At 31.0% G+C, this 18,099-nt stretch overlaps 2 protein-coding genes across 10 annotated transcripts in view; one reads left to right on the top strand and one right to left on the bottom strand.

Moving 5' to 3' along the window:
* Nucleotides 1-18,099, top strand: part of LOC117179102 (elongation factor-like GTPase 1) — a 495,923-nt gene that overhangs the window by 14,503 nt on the left and 463,321 nt on the right. The window lies entirely within an intron of this gene.
* LOC117179103 overlaps nucleotides 2,907-18,099 on the bottom strand; it is a 195,249-nt gene continuing 180,056 nt past the window's right edge. For all 3 annotated transcript variants that reach the window (XM_033370770.1, XM_033370768.1, XM_033370769.1), the window contains exons 4-6: nucleotides 11,794-11,944; nucleotides 9,356-9,478; nucleotides 2,907-4,075 (exon numbers count right to left, since the gene is read on the bottom strand). In XM_033370770.1, the coding sequence (XP_033226661.1) occupies nucleotides 3,975-4,075; nucleotides 9,356-9,478; nucleotides 11,794-11,944 (375 nt within the window). In that variant the 3' untranslated portion in view covers nucleotides 2,907-3,974. The remainder of the gene's footprint in view (nucleotides 4,076-9,355; nucleotides 9,479-11,793; nucleotides 11,945-18,099) is intronic.

The raw sequence follows: 18,099 nt of genomic DNA on the forward strand, positions 1-18,099 counted from the left end.
ATCTCCGAATTGTCTCCTAAAATAGTCTCTGAAAGCCTCTAGTATTCCGTCTGCATCATATACCATTTCCCCCCTACTATTTCTCATGTTGACAATTTCTGTGCTTTTGTTTCCTTTCATTTTTTAATAAAGTAGTTTCCTGCTTCCTTCAAAGTCGTTTTGTATTTTTATCTCTTCTTCTGCTTTAATTGTATCTTTACTTTCTTTAACTAATCTTGTAAGTATCCTGTTTTCGCTTCTATAATCATTTCTACGCCTATTTCTTTCCTCATTGCTAAGACCTGCGATGTTCAAAGTTCTCTTGTACGCTTCTCTTTTTGCTTTTTGGGCAGCCCGAATTTCATCATTCCACCACGCATCACAAGAAATTCTTCCTACAACTGCGGTACCACACACTTCGATTGTACATCTAACAAGGATATCCCGTAACATTGTCCAGGCGCCCTCTATATCTTTGTTTTTTATACGGTCCTCCCATGTTGCCCTATCTATGTTTTCTGCTGCAATCATATTTTATTTGGCCAAATTTTTCGCACTAAATTATATCTAAGGTACAAATTGGCTTAGAACTACTTTACGCTTGGATGCGTTTTTGTTAGTGTAAGTTCAATAGCGCAAATTGCAATGATAAAAAAAAGACATTAAAAATACGTATTTTTCAAAACCAATGCATTTTATGAATTGTATTGATATAAATTAATTGAAAAGTTACCTTTGTTAGGTTAGCCGAGAATAAAACTTAGTATAAAATTAGGAGTAAATATTAAAGTCATCATAAAAATAAAATCTATATGTAATTTTTCAATATCTGAATAAGCAGTTTTAGATTGAGGCACAGAAAAAAATATAATATACATTAGGTACAATAGTGTGGAACATAGTATAGAGAAGTTCACATTTTTGACAAAATCGAATGCGAAGCACGAGATTCGCGATGAGAATGTGTTCGCTAAAGCCGAAGGAGCTTTAACAACAAAAAATTGCGATCACTAAATTACAGTTGTTGATGCTTTGGCCTTTAATTTTAAAAGGTCTGTGCACAAATTTGAAAGATATGCAATTACGATTCTTGGAAAGAGAGATGCATATGGGTGTTTCTCAAAAAGTTGGCGACTTTGGGGAATGTAGTTTCTGAGAAAGAAGTTGTTCGAACTGACTGATTTTTTTTAAGATACCACCTTGATCAAAAAGTTCCCGGAATCATCACCGTGTGGCGCCCCCTGCTGCCCGATACACTTTTTTTCGTTTCTGTAGGTTGTCACACCTTTTAACAATATTTACTGCGAATTTCAGCTTTCTAGCTCGACATTTGTAAATGTAACGCAATTTTGAGTGCATCTGTTTTTTTGCGAATTTCGATTTTTTCAATGCACCATGACAATGCACCGTCGCACAATGCCATCATTATCTGTGAGTTTTTCACCATAAACTCAAATAATACAATCCCGCAGCCATCAAATTTGCCAGATTTAGCTCCCTGTGACTTTTTTGTTCGATCGACTCAAAAAACCACTACGCGCAACACGTTTTAGCAGCCGATCGGAGATAATGTACCGAAAATTGAGTATCAAAAATGTTTTGAGAGCTGGATGAAGCCCTGGCATACATGCGTGGCAGTCGATGGGAATTACTTTAAAGGGGACCACATCAATATTCAAGAATAAACTTATATTTTTAATTTTAAAAATAAATTCCGGGAACTTTTTGATCAAGGTAGTATATTACTGACTATGAGATAACGGATAATAAGCGTAGACGCGAAAAAAATGAATTAATATTAAAAAATTATAACAATGTTGGGAATGGCTTACGTATTCTGTACGTAGTGAAATCGTGCAAAATAATTAGTTCTCAGTCAATTTACATGAAATTCAATAAAAATTTAATAAAATACAATGGTGTACCACCTTGTAATTCACTTTCTGTTGCTTTTCTGGACATTTTTAAGAAAGAAAAAGTAGGATATACCATGATTTATTCAGATAAACATCAACTGATATCAATAACAACCCTTACCTTCCGTTGTTGGGTGACTCATAATAACTTTTTGAATTTCGTTAGCACTTTTGCTACACACTCGCGCCAGAACGATTATTTTTCAATCACAATTACTTATCCACTGCACCGTCGTGTATTTGAAGTCCGAGGAATGCTAGCACTCCACGTTTCGTCACTGACAGTACGTCTAACTTCGAAACTCGCGACTGGGACCGACAGGACATCTCACGCACGAAAAATTTAATAATATTTCATGCTTGTGCTTATAAAAAATAACCTTATGCATTTACTAAAAATCAATACCTGTACATTTTCGCTCGCTGAATCCAAATCTGACCTTATTTTTGTTGTATTTCTCAAGTAATTGAAGAGTTTTAGGCAGGAACGACAGGACATATAATTAAGGTACATGTTTCTGAGAGCACAGTTTAACTAATTTTTTGAAAAGTCAAATTAACTATTTAGTTCTTGACGAATGAAATTGATTGAAGATCTATCCGAATAACAAATCTCACTCAAATTTACATTGATTTTAATATTTTTTCTTACATGAAAAGCAATTACAATAATCGAAGTTACAAAATGTATTTTTTTATATTATTATTCATGCTAATGATATAATTGAGGTTGCAGAGAGATAAATTACAGTAATAGTAGTTTAATATTGCTAAAATCCGAGAAAACTCGTACTGGGGACATGTTGAGCTCCTATGATGAGAATTTTTTGCATTGCCCATCTCTTCTTTATTATTGAATGCAGAGCTTGGACACAAAATGGCCAACTTTTTGAGAATCACCCATATATACATTGCATATGTGAATGAAATCTATACTTTATAATTTTTCGCCACTTATAAATGTTCGTTATTTAATTGCGTTTAACATAATAAGAGGTTTGACAAAATAACTTCTCTCAAGTCCTTTATTATCGATCTTATGCCACATTTATTATTTACAAAGTAGAATTACTGGTCATACTACTGCAAGGATCACCCTTGTATAATAAGACGCTAGAAAATTGTATTAAGTACGCTCCCGCGTTTACATAGAGTTGTGACTTATAATTTATTCGTTATTCCAAATAAGAGTAATAATTAGCAAGAAGAAGATGCCATGGCTTCACTTGAGAACACTGCATTTGATTTGAACGCTTTACATTTTTGTATTCCATAACGAATTACTCTCGATTTACATTTTTGAGAGTATTCATTATATCATCTTTCTCGGTATGAAAATCAGTCGAAATTGCACTAACTTCATTGTTTAAGTAAACATACGAAACTGAATTTCAATTTCAAATACAATTCGTCATTTGCAGTCATTGAGGCAAAATTCCATAACTTATTAAAATACCTAAATCTAGGGAAAGGATCATTCGAATCTTACTACCTACAAGAAATGACAGTAAATTGCACATATAAATATGTGTAATACTAAGTAGAAAAAATTTAAGACCTATATCATTCTAGGAAATACGTCTCAATAGAAATAATAGAAATAATAATGGACGTATAAAACACAGATAGAGAGCATGAAGTAGATCGTGAGCAAAAATCGATTATGTTCAGGAGCTCGTATTGCAATTTTAAATACGGACCTAAACCTTTTTCAGGACAGAAAAAAAAATATTTAAAAGAAAAAAATTGGTATGAAGTTTTTTTACAACTGTAGCCTATAATATGCAATAATAATTCATTATGGAGCGTCGATTTGTGTGTCAGCAATTTCCATATACCAACGAGCTTCTACGAATTCTAACTAATTCGTTAGCAATATTTGTTGCTTTCGTAAGAGTAAAACTAGAAAAACGCATTACAGTCTAATCGAAGGATCATCGATTGCCCGACTCTCTGGCTACGATTAAAATAAATATTATAAATAAATGTTCGAAATGAATGGAACGAAGCACTATGATTTTCGTAATAAATAGTTCACCGCCGATTCAACGGCAAAGGTATTAGTAATGTTATTGAGTATTAGTCCCAGTTTGCAGTCTTCATTAAGTGCGGAACCATATGCCAAGGGAAGGCTGCTCTCGCCTCATTTTCTTCAATTAATTCTTGTTCGTCTAATAAACCTGAAAAAATAATACGTGAATTACATTTAAATTATAGTTGATATGAATGAAATTATATTATACAAGAATCGTTAGTTTTAATTGGCACTGCAATAGTTCACTGGAACTTTTACTTTAGCAACATTTATTTTTATGAAAATTCATTATTTTACATAGGGGCCACTCAACCAGGAAACAGAGAAATTATATTTAATTTACTTTTTGACCGGAACTTAATTAATTCTTACTAGAATTACCTATTATTTTCTTTCAAATTAGATACTTTCACATTTTTAAATTATTCACGTTTGAATCTTTTTATTATTGAATATGATAAAGTTGCACAAAAACGTTCTCACTAACAAAATTAGGTATAGTTTTTTGCATGGTTTGTGTTAAAAAATATCATTAAGAAAATTCTTTTCCTAGCAAGCATACCATTTTTTAAAAATAAATTATCTTTCTTAAAAAGTAGCATCAAAATCTGTTTATAATTTCGTCTTTAAGTGATTCTTAAGATTTTTAGTTTACAGAAGAGTAAAGTAAACTATAACATGTTTTCAGGTGTTCAAAATGTTAACTGTGTCTACAAACTATGGAAAACAAATACTTCTTGTCTTCGGAATGTATTTATAGAAAAAGAATAATGAAGTAATCTACAACATGTTCGCTTTATCTGTGTTAGCCTGGCATTTTAAATTTAAAAATAATCAATATTTTTGAGGATATTAACATCTCCACGTAATCTGCAATCTGTAGTCCAGCGTGGGCAACTGGCCGGTAAACCGGGAATTTTTCATATTTGTTTCTACTTTCTCAATAAATATCGTCTTGATCTTCGAAAAAAATGTATTCGGAATTGTGCTCAGTGTTACCAACCATCTGCGTTAAAATACCAAAGATCGTTTTATATTCAGGATTTTAAAGTTAATATTTCATTCAAAGCTTGTTTTTATGAATCTTTTAAATACTAAAATTCCTTTTATATTGGAGAACGAAAACGTTATAATTTAGGGATACTCTAACGCTTCACAAATAAATTGAAAATACGGTACTTGTTGGAAGTTATAGAGAACCATAAGCTCAAATGATACATATTTTGTCTAAAAATATATAATTTAACCACTTCCGGTCATTCTTTGGTTGTAAAAATATAATGTTACCAAATAGACCACAGATTAAACTATGATTTCCTATCAAAAATTCAAAACCATTCTTTTAGATCCTGAATAACAAAATCATTTTTAGCAATACTGAGCAAAAATAAAACTTTTTTGCGTCTTGCACTTTTTTCGTACGACGAACTGTTTGCAATGTACAGTGTTATAAACAAATAATTTTTTAAAACAAAATTTCCATATTTGCACAGTGTTACCTCAGAATCTATTGCTCAGAAAAATTTAAAACTTGTACACTGTCTATAACGAGGATAGATGATCTCTTGAGAGGAAAAAGAAATGTTCCAATAGAATACAAACTTTTTTTCCTTAAATTGTTGTTAAACAGTTGCTATTTTTAAGAGGAAATTTTTCTAGACTCTTTACTTAATAATAAAATGTCACCCAGATCAACCAGTGTGATCTCCCCTGAAAACCACAATTTTCAACTCATTAGAGATTACCTTTTTTTATATGGAGTGTAATTTTACCGTAAACAACCTAATGATCTTGGGTAGCATTAGCGGTATATGCGCCTTATTGTTTATAACTATTGTTATTAAAAAACGCTTAATTAAGAAAACCGATTATTTCTTAATTTTTTTAATAATCTATGGAAAAAAATAAAACTTTTCACTCTCATGATGTTTTTTCGTACGATGAGCCATTATTTGTTCACGGACTTAACAATGTATTTATTATAACCACGTGTTCTCTAAAAGCCACAATTTTCAAGTTACTAGCGATTACATTTTTTTCATATCGTTCATTTCATCGTAAAAAATATGATTAACAAAAATGCTCCATTAAGAAAATGATACAATCTCATCGTACGAGAATATGTCACGAGAGTGAAAAGTTTTATTTTTTGCCATAGATTATTAAAAAAAATTAAGAAAAAATCTGTTTTTTTTAATTGAGCGTTTTTGTTAATAAAAATATATATAAACAATAAAGCGCATATATCGCGAATGCTACCCAAGATAATTATATCGTTTACGGTAAAATTAGAGATATAAAAGAAAGTAATCGCTAATGACTTAAAAATTGTGGCATTTAGGGGAGAGAACATTTATAAAAAAGATACATTGTTTGTAAGGCCGTGAATAAATAATGGCTCGTCATACGAGATAATATCACGAGAGTGAACAGTTTAATCATGTCGAGGCGTCCTAACGATAGGATGCCAACGCACGGGATCGTCTAGATGACACTTAACCAAAAATATAAACAATAAAAAGCTAACCAAGAAGTAAGCACTACAAAGTTTTAGATCGCGGAATTGAACAAGATGAAGCAAGAAGTTGGCCAAAAGTACCGTCAAGTCATGTCGCGTGCGTTGGCATCCTACCGTTAGGACGCCTCGATGTGTTAAGCATTAATAAAAAAATGTAAGTCAATTTTGGTTATTGAGGGTCATTCTTTATATGAATTGTTATAAACAATTAAGCAAAAGAAATTACGAAGAAAAAATTATGTTATTATTGCTAGATAAATGCTTAGCAACAATTTGAAACAATATTATGGCACTGGTTGATCTGAGTGATTGTTTATTAATGAATAAAGAGTCTAAACGATTTCCTCTTAAAAATAACAACTTTTTATCAACAATTTAAAAAAAAACGTTTTCATTTGATCTGAAGATTTCTTCTTCCTCTCAAGAGATATATCCTCGATATGGACAGTGTACAAGTTTTAAATTTTTCCGAGCAATAGATTCTGAGGTAACACTGTGAAAATATGGCAATTTTGTTAAAAAATCATTTGCTTAGATCGCTGTACATTGTAAACAGTTCGTCGTACGAAACAATACAAGATGCATAAAAGTTTTATTTTTTCTTAGTAATGCTAAAAACAGTTTTATAAATTTTTGTTTGTAAATAAATAATGAAATTGTTATGAACAATTTTTCAAACAAAAATTGACCCAGATTTCGAAAACCGAACCAAGATATTCGTAATCAGGGGAATTTTTTTGACTGTTTGGAAAATAGCAATCTCGGGGACCTTATTAGTGCATACAGAAGTGTTAGTGGCTACCGGATTGAAATAATTAAAACACGAATAGCTCGTAAAGTACGATCGACAAAATGGGCCCTTTTCTTGCGAAACTTCACAGTTCATATTCTGAAAAAACCTCATTTGCTTCCTTCCGTGGAATTTTCACTGACATTTATTAAATTCTCAGACTTCTCATACTGTATATTCCTGTCTTTAACTCCCCTTTTCAAGAAAATTCTCCTTTTTCTCGTTTTTTCGCTTAAATAAAAACTCGATAAGAAAATCAAGTTTCTTTAATTAAAAGTTCATTTTTTTCAATTGAAAATTTTACTACTATAATAATAGTTTAAGATTTTAATTTTGTTTGTCTACTTGGTCATAATCAATATTATTAAAATATTGATTAATTTTTAAGATTGTGAAAAAACGCTCTCTAGCTCCGCTGGGATATGAGCCCAGGTCCTTCACATTGCCGGTCTGATGTTCTACCAACTGAGCTACGGAGAGACGAGAACACTTTCCTCACAATCTCCTTACAAGCAGAATGTGCAACGTCATTCCTTATACTTGTAAGATTTTTCTTTCTAAACATGAAATTCATATTTTATTATTGATGTGGGTTTTTTGACCAGGGAAATTAATTAATAGTTTAAGATGTTAATTTTGTTTGTCAAAAAACCTACATCAATGATAAAATATGAATTTCATGTTTAGAAAGAAAAATCTTACAAGTATAAGGAATGACGTTGACATTCTCCTTGTAAGGAGATTGTGAGGAAAGTGTTCTCGTCTCCCCGTAGCTCAGTTGGTAGAGCATCATACCGGCAATCTGAAGGACCTGGGCTCATATCCCAGCGGAGCTAGAGATCGTTTTTTTCACAATCTTAAAAATTAATCAATATTTTGATAATATTGATTATGACCAAGTAGACAAACAAAATTAACATCTTAAACTATTAATTAATTTCCCTGGTCAAAAAACCTACAACAATAATAAAATTACTACTATAATGTTCGTTTAGAATTTATATGAGAAGTAAGCGAATAAAACATGGTAAATTAAATTAATTTTTTGGGAGAAAATGAGTTACGCATGGTTTTAGCGTCTATTTTGTACTTAAATCTTCAATATGCTTTAGAACTACAGAGATCCAAGCATATAGGATCAATAATTGGATTATATTGTTTAATCAATTCATTGGTCTCTTCTATATGATACTATTGGAATGATTCTTCTATCTCTAGTGTCTTTGAGATACAGCTTTTGTCTAAGTATTAAGGAATAATCTGGAATGGATTTCTGATATTTTATTCGCTTACTCTTCATCTCTCTTAGTCGAAAATTTAAGGCTTTTGTTGAACTTTCGTCTTTTTGAATAGAAAATTATTCTTTTTGCATCGATCATTCATCTTTTGGTAGAAAAGTCTTCTTTTCTTGGTTGGATATTCGTCTGTTTGGGTTGGAAATTCATTTTTTGCTGGAAAAGTCGGCTTTTTTATTGACAGTAAGCTCTTTTTCATTGAAAAATTTACTAATACTTTTTGATTCAGAATTAATCGCATTTGGTTAAAAATTCTACTGTTTGGATAAAAACACTGAAAATGTAAATATTTGGTTGAAAATTCAACTATTTTGTTAAAAAAGTCATCTGTTTAGGTTCAAAATTAATTCTATTAATTTGAAAAGTCTACTATTATATTATTATTTATGAATTCATCTCTTTTATTTAAAAATTCTACTATGAGGTCGAAACTTTAATTATTTTGTTGAAAATGCTCGTATTTTGTTAAAAAGTCACATTTTTTTGTTGACAATACAACTATTTTGTTAGACATTCATATTTTTGGGTAGAAAATCGTCCTTTTGGACTGAAAATTCATATTTTGGTAAAGAAGTAATCGTTTTTGGTGAAAAGTTCATCTTTTATGCTTTAAAGTTTTAATTTATAATTTTCTTTTTTATTTAAAAACGATAATAAACTTAACGCTCAATTTAAAAGCAGGAGTTCCGAATGTGTAACATAAACTGCTTTGGTACGTATTTCACTCGACAGTAAATCGAGCGAATAGCCAATTCTGCTTACGAAGCGCGCAATTGGAGTATGTCCGCACGGTGGACAGATTAAAAATAATTATTTCCATACCTAAAAGACTGCGAATATGCCGCAATGGGCGACCTCTTCTGTTTCCTTGCACGCACATCATTCCATATACACGAATACCGGGTACACTCGCATAAGTTGGCTGGTCGTGGCTCATAGGTCCCTCTGTAAAAAAAATAATAATAGAAAAAACGAAGCATGAAAGAGTGGTTTAATTAATCAAATTCATAGCATCTGTGTGCAGCACTATATCGAATTGGGTTAAAGATGATAAGAAACTAAGCTATATAATGAGGTGATTTGTGTAGTGAAATTTAATTATATAGATCTTCTTTATACTTTGAAAAATGCAGAAAATCAAGAAGTCGTTAAACGTAACATCAACACTGTTTTTTTAACGAGAAATAATCATTGGCATTTGCAATTATTCTGGTCAGTTTAACACTAAATCAGTAATTTATTCTGCGATTCGATTATATCTACGCAAAATTACCAGCACTGCAATACATATGAATTAATAATTGTTTTCTACTTCGGGATAGTTACTTTTCTAGTTTAATGGAATACGAGAGAGTAATAAAAGGAAAAGCATTTTTTCAACCTACTTCCTCTCGCGTCAAGAAAGTTTTACGCCTTGCTTGTTCGCAAGATTGTCAGCCAGTTTACTAATTAATTGTTAATCACTGTTCCCGCTTATAAACTGGTATTTTGCTTGATCTGAATCTGTTAGATTATGATTTGCATTACACTAAAGATTATGATTCATGTTGAAGGGAGAGTAGTGTCCTATAAGTCATGATCAGAAATATTATGGATTGCCTGATATTTGATGTAATAACTAATCCTTTGCACTAAGCTTGGACCTCGTATAGTTTCTCTACTATTTTCAATTTATTCTCTAAGGATGTTTATCGTTAATACGATTGTTGATCGGATTAACAGGGGTCACAGTCAGTCTCCTCTTCCACCCTTCTCCTATTTACCCTTCCTCTCTTTTTTTACTACTTTTTAACTTTTTTTCTACTTTTTTCAATTTATTCTCTATGGAGAAGGATCTTTAATCAGAACGTCAGTCAAATTCAAAGGGGGCACAGTAAGTCCCTATTTTTCTCAAAATCCCCTATAATCCTAATATTTTAGAATTTTGTCCATTTTTAATCCAATTTTCCGTTCTCTACTTCTTTTACACTTATGAAATTTCTGCTTGCACCGCACCGGTCGGGCGGGCAGAGGTATAAATGCATCATAATGGCTTAATCTAGTACCCAACTATAATTGGTAGCGAAACTTGCACATGTAGAAAATAATGTTTAGAAAAATAAAAATAATGAAAGAAGTTATGAGTAGCTTAGAGAAACTAAGATTAAAAAAAGCAACAAAATTGTCGGTGATTACGCATAAAATTAGCGAAAAAAAAACTCTATCGTGATTCAATCAACAGTGTCGCGAAATAAAAAAAAAGTATCTCACACCTGGTTAAAATATTTTCGTTCCTATTGAAATTTGTGATAAATTATAAATAAGAGTTTTACATTTAACGTTTTTTCATTACGCTGGTATTCTTAAAAGAAAAAATCGTCCTTTTTCGAAGAAAAACTTCCCTATTTCCTCTATAATTGAGCTGCTGAATTATTGTAACCCCTGGATTCAGAAACAGGAAAAAGTCGGAAACAGGTTGGCACGTTCTATCAGGAACCAGCATTTTCCGCTGATTCTGAACAACAGTGGCGGAGAAAAATTAACAAAGAAAATTATTGTATTAAAAAAATAATATAAAAACACGCATAAAAAATAATTGGACTCTATAAACTTTAATGAAATTCCAAGTTATTAGAAATGTTTCTTGTGGAAACTTATTTATTAGAAGATAAGCAATTTCTACTCTGACTAGTATTACAGAATTTCCCGAAAAAATAACAGTTCAAGTATAGCGCTACGGTAGTATCACAAAATTCTTCGTTACGTTAGACTTAAACGAACTGGAAAATGCCCTCATTAGTCTTACAGAAAGTTCCGTAGGTGTCCAGATATTCAGAAAATATTAGCAGTTGAAGGTGCGTTCATATGTTCTTTTTATTGGACTTTTAGTATGAACGTAAATATTTAAATGACGAAATAAATTTTAAAATTCAATCGAAAGAAAGCGAATAAAAAATGTGAATTTAAAATTGTCCGCGATAGCGATATACCTCATTTATACGTATCATAATATCTGTGTTGGGATGGATCATTACGGTCTTGCTTGTAAAATAAAATGAAAACGAAGAAAAGCTGATCGCGATCAAAAGCTGTTATTTTCGCATTTTTCTCTTACATTTTCAATCATCGTTTTCTCGACCTCAATTATCTTCTCAACGTTTACTCTTATGGCGACTCTTATCATCCCAATACATCTGAACGAGCCGTTATCTTGAGTCTTGGTGGGATAAATTTCAAGTTCAGGATGGATCAGGGCATGTTTTGCAAGTTGCTGTACTTACCTAGTATGTTTGTGTCGGGACACCGACAGATCACGAGGTAATGCGACTTTCCTGTCCGCACGTTTTGTAGTGCGAGTAACGACCAATCTCTAGGAGCTCTGCATTCTCTCATTTCAGCAACGGGCTCGCACGTCTTTACCAAAGTAAGCGCCTGAAAGTAAATTAACTTGTCAAATTCACCTTCACGCCTTTCGATACACCCTGCACGGAAAAAATTTATTCGAGAAATATTCCGAAAAATGTGCTTTAAGTTGGGACATGGAGGTATTTTGATAAAGTTGAACATTATATCGGTAGACTTTAAAACTATTTTGTTTGTTTATTAAGTAACACATTTGTCCGTATGTATATATGGGTGTGTATGTCTTGAGATCTAATTGAGATATCGATTTAAAATTGTTCAATTAGTTTTTCTTGTAAAAAACTCATCTCGACATCAACTTTAATAAATCCCATATTAATATGAATGCACATTAAAACTGTCCCACGCATATCGTAATCTTGCCATAAAAAGAATACCTAAAGTTGAGTAAAAAGAACGATTACTTGAAGGAAATTAGTAAAGCGTCCAGCGTTCAAGTCCATGCACCGAAGGAAAATGTTTTTTTTTTCTCAAAAGAATTCGTTTTAATCAAATTCATCTGAAAGTTTCCTAAAATCCCTCTATGCTCCAGCTTTATGCAAATTTTGTAAAATATTTCCCCAATCAATTTGCTCCGTTGTTCGGTCAAGGGGTGATTGAGTTCGCTCAAAAGACATGTTCTTTGTTCTTGTTACTTATTAGATTCAACCACAACCTTCAGCTTCGAATTTCATATAATTATTTTGCAAGTATTCCCCTTCCTGAGACTGAGATTGTGGTTTAATTAAATTCTTACTAAGTAGAGTCTGTCGTGGGTTATTATAGAGCTTGAAACTAAGAATTTCACACTCAGAAAAAAACGATATTTCATCAAAGAAATCACGTTTTAAATAAATCAATCTTTAAGCAAATTTTATTGTAAAAGACTTGCACATCCCGTTTTTTGCTGATTACTTTTTGGGGATGCCCTCGACTATTTCTCATACTTTTCAATGAACTTATGTGCTCATAAACAGACAGGCATACAAAAACCGAAAGTCTGCCTGGTATAGAAAATATATGCTACATATTGAGCTTATGGGTATTTCTTTTAAAAGATTTGGTAAAGTGGCAGTATTTTACATGCCCTTAAACCTTAAATGAAATGAATCATTAGATGACCTTTTAACATATCTTAGTTTTTTTTCAAACATTTTTTACTTAATATTTAGCTTGGAAACAACTGGATCTTAAAGTTTCATATGCTTAAACCCGCATTGATTTGGCATCTAAAAAAAGATCGCTTATGTCTGAAATCAAACGTCGTGTGGAAACCTTTTAAATTTATGCTAAACTACAAAAAATATTTTTCTTTAATTGCTTGTTCCTGGCGAATTTCCTGAAAAAAATGGTAAAAACTGCATAAAATATATAAATGTCACTGGTAATGTGGAAAATGTTCTAGCTCAACCGAGTAAAAATTCTTCGACTTGATTTCGATTTGAATTGTCCACATTCAAGGTATGCTGAAGTCGAAAAGTTCGACTTGAGCATGTCTCAGTTTTGAGACGGAGTCAGACTTCAATGTATGTCTTAGAGACAAGTTTCACTGCTTTGAAGACATATATTTATGTCTTGAATAACATTTTTATGACTCCAAGATGGTCATAAAAAGCTAATCTTTGTTAATGATTAAACAATGTTGTATATTTTTATAGTCCATATATATTCAATCAATTTATTTACGGATTTTCATTTGTATTATACTTGTTTCATGACGATGCCGAAAATGATGTTTGTTTTTACGTATTTCTAACGGCTTAGGCACTTAGAGGATCCTTCTAGAAAGTTACAATTTAAATTTATTGAAGAAAATTTTTCAGGGTTATACTCATTCAGGCCCATAGTTTCTGATTTTTTTAAATTAAAAATAACTACTTTAATAATTACAAATTTTTAATCTAATTTCTGAGTCTATAAAAGTTTCGTCTTTAGACAAGTTTACTAGGGCCAAACTATATCTAAACGGTTGAGTTGTTAAAAAAAAAATATTTTGAAGGTGTTGGTTAAATTCAAATTTAAATTATTTCTTTTTATAGGTACCGCACTGACTCAATATATATTTTTTCCGAAGGATTTGTGAACGAAAGAAAGAAAACTTGTCGTTAAAAAATCAAAAAATGTGTTGTGGAATGATATTTTCACGACAAATATGACTTTAGCGAAAGATAGAAATCAGCGGGTAGCAGACCTAATAGAAGTATTCTCGAGATATACCAGGTTTTCAAAGGGCCACGCCTTGATGATGGTGACCCTAAATTTTGCGAAATACGTTGCACAATGGAGAAAAATTCAGACAAAATTGACATGCCCTGTGTGTGTCTTGTAACTTTATTTGTAATCAGCCACCATGCTAGCTGTCAACTTCACGTCAATGCATGGTATCGAGGCATGGCGTAAAGTTGACAACCTGGTGGCTGATTACAAATACAGTTACAAGACACACACAGGGCATGTCAATTTTGTCTGATTCTTTCTCCATTTCGCACAGTATTTCGCAAAATTTAGGGTCACCATCATTAAGGCGTGGTTTTTTGAAAATCTAGTATATCTCGATAATTCTTCTATTATGTCAGAATTGTGAGTAAAAAAAAAAAATTTGCAAACGATTCTAACTGTTCAAATGCTGTCGTCTTCTACCCGTTGATTTCTATCTTTCGCAAAATTCATATTTATCGTGAAAATAATCATTTCCTCAACAAATTTTTTGATTTTGCAACATTTTATTGGTCCGAGGATCTCGCAAAACCCCGGATATTCGACAAGTTTTCTTTCTTTCGTTCGCAAATTCTTCGGAAAAAATATATATTGAGTCAGTGCCGTACCTATGAAAAATATAATTCAAAGCCGGATTTACCCAACACCCTTAAGCAGATAATCTGAAGACAATCATACCGGTCGGTTCAGCTCGCTTTTTCCCATAAATGTTCTTTTTGCTGTTGTTGCTTGTAATTGTAGGTGGAGTATATTTTCTCGCTTAAAAGTGGCGGTTGATATACAGTACATGGTAGTATAAGATTGGCGAGGGGCATGAGCGGAAAGCGGGGGGTTTGACTGTTTTCTCAAGTTAGTCACCATCCATTATCAATTGGCAATTTACCAAAATAAATTGATTAGCAACAAAAAAGTTTTGAACTGTGAAACGTAAAGGTAACAAAATCTGTATTTTAAAATGTTAAAAATTTTAACATTTACAGTGTAAAGTTGTGGAAATGTTCCACGTCGAGGCAAAAAATCATTAATGTAATAAACAAAAAAATAAAATGATTATTCAGAAATCAGTGAACAAAAGTTAGATGTACTTTATTTGCCACATTTAAATATACTTAGCTAATATTTTTAGGAGAAGATAAAAACAAAATATTGATTTGGTTTAATAACTCTTTAAGCAGCATGATTCACTACTGTTTAATATTTAACAATTGTTAAGCCTCGCAGGTAATGTTCGTTCTTCATCCATTCTTATGCATTTTTTTTAAGGAGAGATTTCCAGATTCTAAATCGCGAAAAAAGTTACGTGAATTCGCCGTGATGAAGTGCTGAATTTCCTTGTTCAATATTTGCTTCATACTCTTTGGTTCCAGATGTTTGATATTTTCGTAACTTTCAATTTTTTCGTCAATTTCAAAATTGGCACTTTAATAATTTAAATTTTATGATGACTTTTATGATTTATTTAATAGTGCGCCAAAAGAGATGTAAACCATCCATCAGCAATATAAAGAACATTAGAAAAAAACAATATTATATTATGTTTAATTTAGAAAATACGTTTTAAAGAATATCGTTGAAGAAATAGTTGTTTAAACTGATTATGTTTGTATAAATAATTAAAAAATGGTTAATACATTTTTTTATACACTATACGGTCAGGAAAATAATTTATGTATTTTATTTTATTTCATTCTTTTTTTAAGTTATCGAGGACAAATCTTGGGAAAATAAAAATTGCTATAACAAATAGAGATTTCTTGAAAATTAGAAGAAATGTATCAAAATTATTGTAATTATTCAACAAAACGTAGTTTAGGACACCAATTTGATAAAAATTTGGACATCTACGGCTCAATTTTTAGAAATTTTGTAAATAGAAGATAATTAGTTGTTCAAATAATTATATAATGTTTTAAACAAAATGTAATACTGCAAGCAATTACCAAATATTACATTGCTATGAAATCAATATTTTGTTTTTATCTTCTCCTAAACATGTTAGCTAAGTGTATTTAAATTTGGCAAATAATGTAGATCTAACTTTTCTTCCCTAATTACTGAATAACAATTTTTTTTTTTTTTTTTTAATCACATTAACGATTTTTTGCCAAGACGTAGAACAATTGTACAACTTTAAATTGTAAATGTTAAAAATTCAAAATCTTCAAAATGTTGTAAATGTTAAATTACACATTTTGTTACCTTTACCTTTTACAGTTCAAAAAATTTTTATTGCTAATACGTTTCTTTTGGTAAACCGCCGATTGATAATAATGAATGGTGAGTAACTTGGGAAGACAGTCAAGCCCCCCGCTTGCCGCTCTTGCCCCTCTCCAAGTGCCCCGACCCAGTTGGGACGTGGCGAAATTGACAGCCGTTGAAAATTAACCCATGTATTACTCTGACAAGTTTTTCTCCTACAATTCTGAATTGTATGATTTCATATTTCAACCACAGACTATAAATGCCTAAATGCAGAACCTCTCAGAGCGCTTTTTTCGAAAAATGGTGGGTGGTCTAAAGTGTCATTTTTTCGACGATACTTAAAACATCGTAAACCTAGGATCGAGCCGAGAATTTAGATTGAGTGCCAGTCATGCCTCACTCAACTTTCCTATTGTTAGAGATTACAGTCTGTTGAAAACAATTAGAAATTAGCAAATATTAGTGAATTTCATTTTAATACTGTGCATTCAGTTCATTACATAACGATAAGACGATTAAAAAAAGAAAGAAGAAAATCGGTTAATCCGTTCAATTTCTGGATACACCTTTTTTCTCTATTCTCCGATTGTACGACAAAAAATACTGAAGGAAAAAGATGCTGCGCCCAAAATTGGAAACTGTTGAATGGGGAAAGTATGAAATTTACATTTATTTTATTTCCATTTTCTTATTCATTTCATTTATTCATTCATTAATTTCATTCATTAATTTCATTATTTTAATTTCATGGTGGCAAGTTTAAATTGAAAACTCTGCAAATATGAGCCAAAAATAAAAAAACCACATTTTGCGTTCATTATTGTTAATTTTTAGGAAATGTCCGTCGTCTTTTTCATACAAATAATTACTAGTGGACAATTTGAATATTTCCCATTACTTTTAAAACAATTTTGAATTGTATACAGAAATGTAAATTATTTAAACAATTTAATCCCAAAAAATGTAGAAAAGAATCGTATTTTATGATTGAAATGTATTTGTTTGTCATTCCTTGTAGTAGAAAATTGTTCTAAAAACATGTCATTATTTAAACAATTATTTATTGTTTATTTTCATTATTCATTTAATTATTCATTTCATTTTCATTATTCAATCAGTTTCATTTCAATTCTTAATTTTACATAAATTTAAAAAAAATCAATAATTAATTGCAAAAACAATAGCGTTAAGATTTTAACAGAATTTATTAGTCCTCGAGATCATTGAATATTATGTTTGACTCAGAAAATACGATTTCAAAGGTATTTTTCAAAAAGTAATTATTTTAACAAGTTATATTTGCTTAAACAATTAAAAGGTGTGTCATCTATTCTTTGTATACACTATACAGTCATGTAATACACTATTTAGTTATTGTAAACAAACTGATGGAGCAAATTAGGATTGTTTAAACGAATAGAAATTTATTAAACATTAGAAGACATGTATCAAAATTATGTAATTATTCAACAAAACGTAGCATAGGATACCAATTTAGAAAAAGTGGACATCTCCAGCTCAATGTTCAGAAATCTGAAAAAAAGAATAAATAATTGCTTAAATGATATGTTTTTAGAAATATGTTCTATTCCAAAGAATGACAAATTATTACATTTCAATCAAAAAATACGATTGTTTGTTCCATTTCTTGGGATTGAATTATCGTTTAAATAATTTACATTTCTGTAAACAATTGAAAATTGTTTAAAAAGTAATGGGAAATATTCAAATTGTCCACTAGTAATTATTTGTATGAAAAAGACGAC

Source organism: Belonocnema kinseyi, chromosome 8 (assembly GCF_010883055.1).
Source record: "Belonocnema kinseyi isolate 2016_QV_RU_SX_M_011 chromosome 8, B_treatae_v1, whole genome shotgun sequence".
Lineage (NCBI taxonomy): Eukaryota > Metazoa > Arthropoda > Insecta > Hymenoptera > Cynipidae > Belonocnema > Belonocnema kinseyi.